The sequence below is a fragment of the Mugil cephalus genome, chromosome 4 (genome assembly GCF_022458985.1).
Source record: "Mugil cephalus isolate CIBA_MC_2020 chromosome 4, CIBA_Mcephalus_1.1, whole genome shotgun sequence".
In the NCBI taxonomy this organism is placed as follows: Eukaryota; Metazoa; Chordata; class Actinopteri; order Mugiliformes; family Mugilidae; genus Mugil; species Mugil cephalus.
In genome coordinates this window covers 2220062-2231202 of record NC_061773.1, presented here as the reverse complement: position 1 = coordinate 2231202, position 11141 = coordinate 2220062, and the positions used below count along the sequence as shown (strand labels likewise).

The window sequence follows — 11141 nt, the reverse complement described above, 5'->3', positions numbered from 1 at the left end:
AAAACACAGTGTTACAGCAACACAGGCAAAGAACAAACTGAATAATGTTAAGTATTAAATGTACAGCAGAAATAACTCCTACCTGCATATTATCCTACTTTGACACTTTTGAGATCAAAATTGTAGACCAACAATTTTCTCCAGTTTTCTAAGCTGTTCTTGTAACTTTCTTACTTGATCACTGTTCTTTCTCAGTGATTTAACAGTCCCTGGTTAGAAGTTTCACTCATTTTATAAGTTTACGTCAAGTTCAAGTATCATGCAGCATGACTGATTTTTGTCCAGAAAAAAATCCGAGTACCATAGTGAGAAGCAGACAACCACAGAAAAGAGAACTGCGTGGTGGTGAGAACATTACAAGTTCACAGTGACAGAAACTGGCAGCTAAAGCGTAGGAGAGGCTGATAAGACAGGGTGCCAAGGGCTCACCTTTCATTTTGAGTATGCTAGACTGACAGAATAACGTTCAAGTCCCTCCACCCTCACAGGACTTGCTTTTATATATATTCAAATATTCAGTTAGAATTTTTTTCTCAAGCAGCAATAAAATAAAAAATATACGTTTAAAAGATGTTAATGGTGTTTAATAATATAATTCAATACGATTATCAAGTAATAATTGATTCATGGCACTTGGACCTTGAAAAGTTAGAAACTGCAAAATGTTCACAGCTGTTAACAGAAGCACAGAGAAATAGAATTTGAACTACTCATGTGAACTACTTGGTTCACATGTGTTAAAGTGGCTTTTTACGGCATTTCACCACTTCTTGTTTCGGTCCACTTGACTTTTCATGTCACGGTTATCAGTGATGAAGAAAAAACAACTACACTCATCATTGCCACACCTGAACATCAGAATTCACAGCCAATGTCTGAGAAAGATCCATTAGACCCAAAAAGAAATAATGAATCGCCACATGTGTAAAACATCCATCCACTGAAGTAACAAAAGTCAGAATGACGTCCTTTGCCAATTTGTCAAACCACAGTGCAGTAGCATCTGGCACATCTCCAACTGCCTGTGTGTGAAGGCTGAGACCTGCTCTGTTCTCAAGTTAATAGCGCAATACTTTAACACTGCCACCTGTGCAATAAGCACAAAAAGTCTATTGTGAAAATAAAATGTTCACGCTCATAAATCTGATGCATTATTGAAGATAAATGGGTCTTCGCCCTGATCACGACTCTGTTCTGAAATGTTGATGATTTTTACATGTTTTATAAAGTAACCAGCCCCTCACTAGACAGGGCACTTTATTCTTATTCACAGCATAAAAAAAGAACTCCCTTAGAAGTACATTGGCTGCTCTGCTAGAATAGATGTTCTGCAGCTGTTTCTACCCTGAAACTGAAATAGTGGTTAATGCATATAGAGAAGTGGACTAGACTTCAAATCCTCAGGTTGACAGACTGTCAAGCAAAGTATCTAACCTTTACACTACCCAGCGGCCACCACATAGCCACCCACTGTCTTTGTTCTGTCTACAAAGCCAATGTACATTTTCCCTACCTGATACTAAGTGCAGCAGGTCACATATCTGCAATAGTGTTGTGAGAAAAACTCTTTCATACAAGAGGGGAAGTTCCTGACCCCCTCACCCTCAGCCTGGCATCTAACCCGGTTTTCACGATTTTGAAACCACTTGATTCATAACGCACATACAACTGAAAAACAAGTGGGCACATGAACATTTGAACTTTCATATACCTGACTTCCCCTTAACATAGGCTCTCCTTTGATTTCTGAGAAGTTATACATTACACAGCCAGGCAGTAAATAGGTTTTTTCATAGTTTTTCAGAAAGGCCAAGAAAAACGTTTTACATGCAGACTTCTTCCTCCCAGGAGAATTAACAGATGGCAGGTGTTGTCTCGATACAGGAGGTGAGGTAAGGCCTGAGAATTTAGAAATATTGCAAGTGGGCTTCTCTTTATGTTTTGAACCACTTTCAGGTTACACGTGAGACTTTCTACATGCTTCCACACAACAAGTGTTGTTTCCTGTTACAATCTCTTGTGTTGGTTGACTATGTTTCCATAGTCACATCGTGTGGCTGAGTGCAACGTTTTTTTCCTTCCCTTTTTGTTTATTTGTTTTCTATTTTCTTAAAAAAAAAGCTAATTTTATTTATCAAAAGAAAGGTTTTACAGAAAAGCTGGCATCTGAATTCACTCTGTGATGCCAAGAAGACAGTGACAGATAACAGTCAAAGTGTAAACACAAAGTGAAACAGTTGCTCGTAGACATAAAAGACAAAACAAAACCTATGAAGGAGGCACAGTCATTCATGAGATCTTCGAGACGTTCGTTAATTGTTGTTTTTAAATCAGAGTTTCAACAAACCGACACTGCTATTATGTAATTGCACACATTAAAAGAAAGAAGCTACATTACTTTAAGCAGAAAAGGTTTTCACATCTTAATGCAGCCGTGTAACTAATTTTACAGAACTAGCAGACGTCATTACTTGGCGTTAAAAAAAAGTGGCATCGCTGACATGGCATCACTTTTTCAAATGCGAAACAGATCGGTTCTCAAAACACATATTTCTACTGTGACTTTAAAATTCAATTATTACTGTCATTTTTTAACATATATGTATTCACACAGAGTAGTCCTGAAATAGGGGAAGAGAATTCATTAAATTGGCAACTACTTAAATGAGAAAACAAGACCTGAATATTTGCACCAGAAACTCAAGCGTAACCTGCTGCTCAAAGTGTTGTTTTGTGGTTTTATCTAATCATTGTCATAAATGTTTGCAATGGGGTGTCGCTTTTATGTTTTTATACAATTTTATCAATGCATTTGGTGAAATGTACTAAAAGTTTCAAAGAGAATTTCGGCTGGATTGAAGAATATAATTATTATTATAATTATAATGCAATTAAATAAATTAAACAAATTAAATAATCCCTTCTCAATGGTATCACAGAGGTTTTATTTCAGTGGGAAACTTTCTGTTGTACTTTTAATATACACAAAAGCAGAGATCTGTTTTTAAATCTTTATTTTGAAAGGATATATATATATATATATATACTTTATATTGGTATACATCTACAAAAACTCACACATTTTTCAAATAGCAACTTCATTCAAATTCTAAAAGCACAAAATTCAAAATAATAAAATATATCAACTAAATGGTTAAATGGTATTTACATCTTAATTATTTCAACTGTGCTAAATTAATGCTAAATGCATATATGATAAGGATTTCCATACAAACAAGACATCACTGAATACTGAAACACACATATGTGATCATATACAGATCAGCAGGAGCAATATAAACAGCCACTTTGGTACGTGTACAAAATAAGCATAAATGAAATGTACAAAAAGAAAAGATATTATACACACTATTGTTCTGTGTGTGTACAGTGAGAACTGTAATTAACAACGGCATCTTAACAAATTTTCCTTTATCATGTGTCTGATTTTCCTGTGTAAGTGTCCCCTGAGACATTAATGAAACTGAACCTCAAGTTGAAGGACTAATAAAACAATGACTTTTCAACCTTGAAAGTTAAAGATAATCATCAGCCCTCTCCTCCTACACAAACATCTGAAGCTGAGTTCTCCCACCAGTTGTGCCGTAGCTCTCCGAAGTGCCAGCGTTGGTGAAGGAGGCTGAGGAGTTGTAGCTGTGCTGAATCTTGGATGTTCTGAGGCAGGTGTTGTACATGTATTTAGCTCGCCGCTTGAAGTGATGGTCCAGGAAAAAGTAGATAGCCGGATTCACGCAGCTGTTGAAGAAAGCCAGGCAGCATGAGAGGACAAGCCCGGCCCTTTGCCAGAGGGGTTGACAACTCTTATCCCAGACAAGTTCCCAGACAATTGTGATGGTTTTGAAGATGTTGAAGGGGAGCCAGGACACCACAAAGGCCACTATGATGCAGAGGACCATCTTCAGGGAGTGTCGGCGGCGGGCTTCAGCTCTAGGATTTCCAGCAGTGACACAGTGCTTGTTGAGGTGCATGATGAGGGTACCATAGCAGAGCACAATTATTAACACTGGAAAGACAAAGGTGAGTAACGCCATGAGCAGGTTCATGACTCTTAAGAAAGTTGTGGACTCTTCCACACAGTAGGACATATCATCATCTTGTACGATCACCTTTCTGAAGACCAGGGATGGGATGCCGAGCAACAGGGAGATAAACCACACTGCAGCACAAGTGACACGAATGCACAGACTGCTCCTGAGGTACCTCAAATCCATCAGATTCACCACGGCCATGTAGCGATCGATGCTCATGCAGGTAAGAAAGAAGATATTGGAGAAGCGGTTCACAGCAATAATGTAGCTACTCAGCTTGCACAGTGAGTCTCCGGCATTCCCAAAGTTCCAGTGGTTGTTCTGGCTGGCAGAGATGGCCCACAGCGGCAAGGTGAAGACGAAGACGAGGTCAGCTACTGCCAGGTTGACAACAAAGGTGTCCACCAGACGAGCATTCCTCTTACCTTTGGCGCCCACAACTGAGATCACAAAGAGGTTGCCCAAAAATCCTGTGAAAAATATGATGTAGTACAGTAGGGGCAAGAAAATGTGGGAGCCATGGAGATTGGAGTCAGAGCACACGGGCAAATGGAAAGAATCGTTGAAAGTTAAGTTAGTTTCATTTTCATAATAATAGAAATAATCTCCGTCAGAGCCCATTCTGAGAGATCCGCGAGAAGCTCACCAGTGCAGCTGTGGCAGGGTGGTTAATATAACCATGTCAGTGTGCTGCTGCTCGATATTACAAGTGAAAACCACAGAGAAAAATAGAGATCCTAGTTGAGCTCTCCTCCCCTCACCTTGCAGCACCAGCATCGTCTCCCTTTGACTGTCTGAAATAACTTCCTCTCTCAACCATTTTCTCGTGTGATTTCACGAGACATTTTCAACTGACTGAAAATGTGTTTACTCATTTGAATATTTTTTTTTACAAATCTAATGAATGCAATGTTCTCTAATTATAGTAGACTAGCCAAGTCAAGCCAACTTTATTGTCAATTGTGATATGTGAGACACAATACAGGATTGAAATTATCCTCCTCAAAGGCCTATGGTGTAGCAGCTTAACAGAAAATATAAACAAAGTGTGAACAAAGTGTGCAAACGTTCTATAGGATAGCTGAAGATTTGCATTCGAAGCATCTACATTCGGTCACATTGCTAGCCCAAAGATATTTCCTCACATACATGTGATTTATCTTTCTGCCCAGTAGGGGGCAGGTAAGCTTTACTTGTATTTTCTACGCAGTGACCTCCCACCTACAGTCAGGCAGTGTGTGGTTCCTGAAGCAAACGTTAGTAATCTCCTTCGAAAGAAAGAGTTTCCTTTTCATTAGTGAAACTGTTTTGTTTCTTCTGGTTCAAGTCAAACAGGAGCAAGTTTCCTTACTACAGTTAAATTTCTCAATTAATTAATTAGCTTTCAATGGCTTTATTGAACCAATGATTGTGAATGAGTGCAGAGTGCAGTGTCTGTTCACTGACAAGTCTTTTTTCATTCAATCATTCAATTTCAAACCATTTATTTGTAAATAATATGTAGGCAGCAGTTAATTCTTCTGTAAGTCCGTCAGTTTGGGATTTAAACAGAAGCAAATGTTTTTCATTTGTAACTGCATGTGGCATTTGAGATGAGAACACAGTGTTGCAGCAACAGCAAACAAACACGATGCTCAACACAAACTTAATCAGTGCAGTGATTTTACAGTGATAATGTTTAAAATAAAATGTATAAAAAATGCCTTTCACATATTTCAATATTCACATTTTTTTTGCAAATTTACATTTCATCAGAGCCTTCTCCTCGTGCCATTGAACAGCTGTAATACAACCAACTGGACATACACTCTTAAGTCCATGTCTTAGCTCACTTTTAATTGTTGCACCATCTGAAATGTCATTTGCCAAATTCTTTACTATCCCCATTTAATTTGCACATTAAGATATCAGTTGCCAGGTAACTACAACCTCAAAAGTACAAAGAAGGAAGAAGTATGTTTCAGCAATTTGAATATCCTGTCTGCTGTGGCAGCAGATGATCTGAGTGATAAAATGATCAAGCTGCTCTTCTTCATTGGTTGAAAGATTTGCGCTGTAAATTCCCGTACCAAGTCTGCGAAGCAACCACATCTGTGAGCTGGTGATGGTTTTCACCGTGCTGGTGGCACTAGTCTGATGTCAGAGATTATTTGTTCAATGCCCCTCTGCCCTTGATTAAAGATTATTTACAGGAAAGAGAAGGCAGCCCTAACTACTGGTACAGAGAAACTGTCCCCGCAACTACCTCTTCAAGTTAAAGTGACTACCTCTGCCGAAATGAACTCCTGAGTTCTAGCTCGAAGCTGTCGTGTTTGGGGCCCGAAAAAAGTGAGGAGGTTGGAGAACAGGTCACGTCTTACAAGAGGCCGGAGAACCCGTCATTGTTCAACAGGGAGTTTCAGTTAAGAAAGCACCGCAAATGAATTACCTCCTTATGGGATCCCTGCTCCACTTTCTAGCATTGTGTTAGACTCTGCTTCACTTTGTAGTGTCAAGGTGATGTGTGGATATACTCATCACAGCAGAAAATCCTGTCAGTCCTCATTGTAGGGCTTGACGTCGTTCTCCCTCGCGCTCAGCTGTACTTTTTTTTCCTTGGAAAACTTTTAATTATTTCTCCTGCATTCTTGCTGCTCTGTCAGTGGAACGCTACATTCCTCTCCTCGAATAAGTGCTGTCTCACTCCAATTGAGCAGAGTAAATGTGAGAGCCAGTGAATGGAGCAGCCTCAATAGGAGAAAATAAACAATTGCATTGGTCCATGGGTGCAGTGGGGGAGAGCGGATGAGAGGAAGGGAGAAAGGCCTCCCTAACGTGCTAAGATTCCCATGGATACTTAGTCCTTTTTCTGTTTGGAGGAGGATCTCGTAAAGTACTTCAACAGTGGATGATTTCTCTTTTCCTTTTACTCTGTTTTTATTTGAGGAGAGAAAGGGTGGTATGCTTCAGGGTGATTGTTAGACATGGAGGGAGTGGGGTAAGGGGTGGGGGGTTGGGGGGTCACATGCACACGTGTGCACTCGTACACACTCCACACACACACAAACGTACAATTTGCTCCTCACTTGTTGAGAGCAAAGTTTAAGAAAAGGAGTCCATTGTTTGGGTGTGAAAGGTTCTTGTTTTAGCAGTTTAACTGAATCAAAAGTTCCTCTGACACAAAGGACTGCACAGCCTCAGCCCTCCATTATGTGTTATTTTAAGTGGCTAGGGGCTTTTAGCTGTTCTCTCCTTTGTCTAACATGCTTCACCGCTTTAACCCACTTTCTTCTTGTACCATGATTTATTTTCTGCTTCATTAACATACAAACTACACGAACCAACATGTTAAAGTAACACCATCATGCTCATACCATATGGTAATATACACATATACAGGACATGAAACTCCCAGGTGTTTGAGCTTTTATTGTGGTCCGTTTGAGTGCATGACCTTGGGAAGCCCATATAAGAGAATTGGCATCAATTACAGTATATAAGTATGTATAAAATATATCCTCAAAAAAAGCCACATTATCACAATGAAAGTTTTCAGTATATAACTGAGTGGTGGTTGCTGTGAAGAGGCTGTGACAGACAGAGGTTTTTATTGTGTCTGTACATGACTCTTCTGCTTTGTGTTGTTACAATGATAGAGACACTGCTAGGACTGACATTGTACTTCAGAATAGCTAAATATAAGGATATTTAGTGCAATTAAACGTGAATAAACAGGATTCATGAGTCAAGTTCAACTGTCACACGAGAGATTTATTTTTGTCAAAATTATCATTTTTTTATTTATGAATGGACCGTATAAAAAGATAGATTGTGGTTGTCATCAGGTATACGGCATCATCTGGTTCGCTCCTCAAATACTGTGGATGGCGAGACACCGAAAATATTTCCATCCTAATCAGATTTTTTGCTTGTATAAGTGCGCAGTATACTCTAGTAAAAACAAAAAAACAAAAAAAAACAGGAGGGCAAAAAAGAATGAAAGTTGTGTGGGAGAGCATTTTAAACGTATTTTTTTTTCTTTGCCTGTTTGTTTTCGTTTCATCAGACGGGATCTAGAACGGTGGCAGTGGCAGGCTGTCCTCCATCCTGTGTGTGATGTGACTCCGTGACTGAAGAGTGGGTGCGCTTACTGAAATGTGCAACGTGAGCTTGCGCCAGTAACTCCTTCGCTGCGTGCTTTTGTCTTTCAGAGGATTTTCTTTCCACATGTAGTACATATTTCCACAACCCGAGACCAACATATTTTTTATTTAATGTCTCTATTGTCTTTGACCTCTTTTGACGTGCAGTGTCAGTGGATTTTTTTCAGATGCTTTTCGCTCTTAACTTCATATGGTGTCAAGTATTTTCTAAACCACAAGGTGATTTACACAGCATGTAAATGTGGTGGAAAATGATGAGCTCAGAAAGAGCTTCTTCATCATGTCATGTCTGTCAGTCTGAACAGCTTTTATTTTCAAATGGAAAAGTTACCTACGTGGCCCGACCTGACTTGATGTGAACTGAAAGCTCTCACTCAAAGTGTGCCTCCTCGGGCATGGCTCATCTTTCGGTCTCTGAGCATTTAGTAAACACATGGGTTTACCACTCAGAGAGGAGTCATGTTTAATCTGCTGTTGACTCCACACTGCTTCAATGAGTGAGAGGAGAATGTTGGGCCGTCCAGACGAATTGGGTTCAAGTTGTTGAGTTCACACGGTCGTGTATGATTCAGAAAATCACTATCATTCTTAATATTTTCTAGTAGACAGATGGTGTTTGATTTGGTGTTGCATAGTTTCAAAATGTACCTCACAGATTTGGAAGACAATCATTAGAAATCTGGAATCCATCTGAATTTAAGGTTTAGATAAAAGGTTGCAAGGAAGCAAAAAATCCTCTTATCAAAGAAATATATTTTACATTTTGTTCAGAGACAAGAACTTTTGTGCTTAGTTTAAGATTTTTTGTCAAGCAAAAAAAGTTTAACCCACTGGCAGATTTTTTTCTTTGTGCTTAATACAAGATGATTTGATTGAATATAAGACTGTTTTGCTTCTTTCTAGTAATGCTGTTTTTGGAGTGTATATAGCGTAGACTCGTAAGGTGCTGACTCTACTGTTGTGACAACGCAATCTTTCAAATTTTAAATTCATTTAATTAGTCTGCTGAAGCTTTAAAATCATGTAGGTGTTCTGGATGGATGCCACTAGACCACTCACTGCTCTGAATGCAACATTATCATGTTTCAAATGTTAACAAGCCAACTTAAACTGTTTAATATTAGACAAAAGAATTGTTTTAAAGTGTTTAGCAACAAGTACCAACACAGACACAGGAACAAAACACACCCCATCAGAGTTCTCTTATCATGGTTTATCTCAACCTCCATCCCAAATATGCATGAATAAAAACCAGACTTGAGGTTTGTGTAATAAATGCCACGCTGACATAATTGTCACGTGGTTGCGTGCTTAAATGTGAACACGAGCGAGGCACAGGAGACCTCTGCTTTCCTACATTAATGTTATTGGTGCGGGGGGCATTTTTTTATTACGTTCCATTAAAGCTTTACATGAATTCCAGTTTATGACCCATTCGTCATTCCGCGGAGCTGTGCATATGATTAATATTGCTCTCTTTTCATTTCTGCTGTTATTATGAGTGTGCGTCTCCTTTCAGAGGTGTTAACTTGTTAACGTTCTTGATTGAAGCTATTTTAAACTGAAACTGTGCCTTGAAATTGTCGCATATGAATCATCAGCTTGGATGTACAGTACTGGCAGGTGTGAAAAAAATGCTGTAAAGTAAGAATGGTTTCAAAAATGGAAAATAATAATAATAATAATGATAATAATAATAATAGTTTATTTTCATCAATTAACAAAATGCAAGGAATGAACAGAAGAGAAATCTAAATTAAATTAATATTTGGTGTCACCATCCTTTGTGTTCAAGACAGCATCAGTTCTCCTTGGTACTTGCACACAGTTGTTGAAGGAACTCGGCTGGTAGGTTGTTCCAAACATCTTAGAGAACTAACCACAGATCTTCTGTGTATGTTGATTTCTTCAAATCCTTCTGTCTCTTCATGTAACCCCAGATAGACTCCATGATGTTGAGATCAGGGCTCTGTGGGGCCATGCCATCAGTAACACCAATTATTGACGTGTCTTAGATTTTTCTTTTCACTCAATTTGCATTTTGTAGATAAGAAAAATAAATAATATATAATATATAGTATATATATAATATATATATATAATATAAGATAATAAAAATAAACAATGATTATTTACATTTTTGAAAGCATTCTTTGTGTTATCATTTTTTTCCCCACACTTGCCTAAAACTTTTGCACAGTACTATAGATAGTTGATAGTTTGAGTAATAAATAGTGACACATTCACATCCTCTTTTGGACGATAATGATGATGAGATTATGGATATTTGTAAGTCGGCTGACAGGTACACTGGCCTTCCTGGACAGCCTCTTGTCTCCCAGGGGAAAGTTTTTTTGGTGGCCTCGGAGGGCTGATTTGAGTGTCAGCTAACAGTAAATGATCTTGCCAGCAAGGGGCCAACATGCTGTAGCTTGTCCTCGTAAAGAGAAGAACAAGGTTTTAGCAAACTGTAACAAAAGATGTGACATCGCCTCTGATTACTGATCCACGGGGTGAGCTGGGACGGTGTTGACATTGATCCTTGGCGTTTGACTGGAGGACAGCATCTGCTGCAGAGTCGTGTTGATTGGGCGGGAGATGATCTGGTCCCAGGACGACGGCAGGAAGACGGCAGTCTCAGCTGCGTCCACAATGACAAGAGCAGGACGGTTCCCTCTGAAGTCACTGTTCATCTTAGTCACTCTCATAAGTGTTTCTGTGTATGACTGATATCGATAGGGACAGTTTTACTTGTCACAAACTATATTGTCTGGAGCTTGACGAGCTCATTAAACTGCCGTCTTCAAAATGCGGGCTATGAGTAGCTCTTCTGTTTTGTCTCAGCGGGGCAAGCCACCACATTTCATTCTGGATTTTGTTATTAGCTGTGGGGACCTGTTTGCATTAGGAGTGTTTTGGGTCAGTAGGTCAGAGAACGGGTTCACCAACA

At 39.1% G+C, this 11141-nt stretch overlaps 1 protein-coding gene across 1 annotated transcript; it reads right to left on the bottom strand.

Moving 5' to 3' along the window:
* Positions 1-2999: 2999 nt before the first annotated feature.
* On the bottom strand, positions 3000-4806 carry gpr25 (G protein-coupled receptor 25). The gene has a single exon (XM_047583550.1). The coding sequence runs from the start codon at positions 4668-4670 to the stop codon at positions 3564-3566; it is 1107 nt and encodes a 368-aa protein (XP_047439506.1). The 5' UTR covers positions 4671-4806; the 3' UTR covers positions 3000-3563.
* Positions 4807-11141: the final 6335 nt, after the last annotated feature.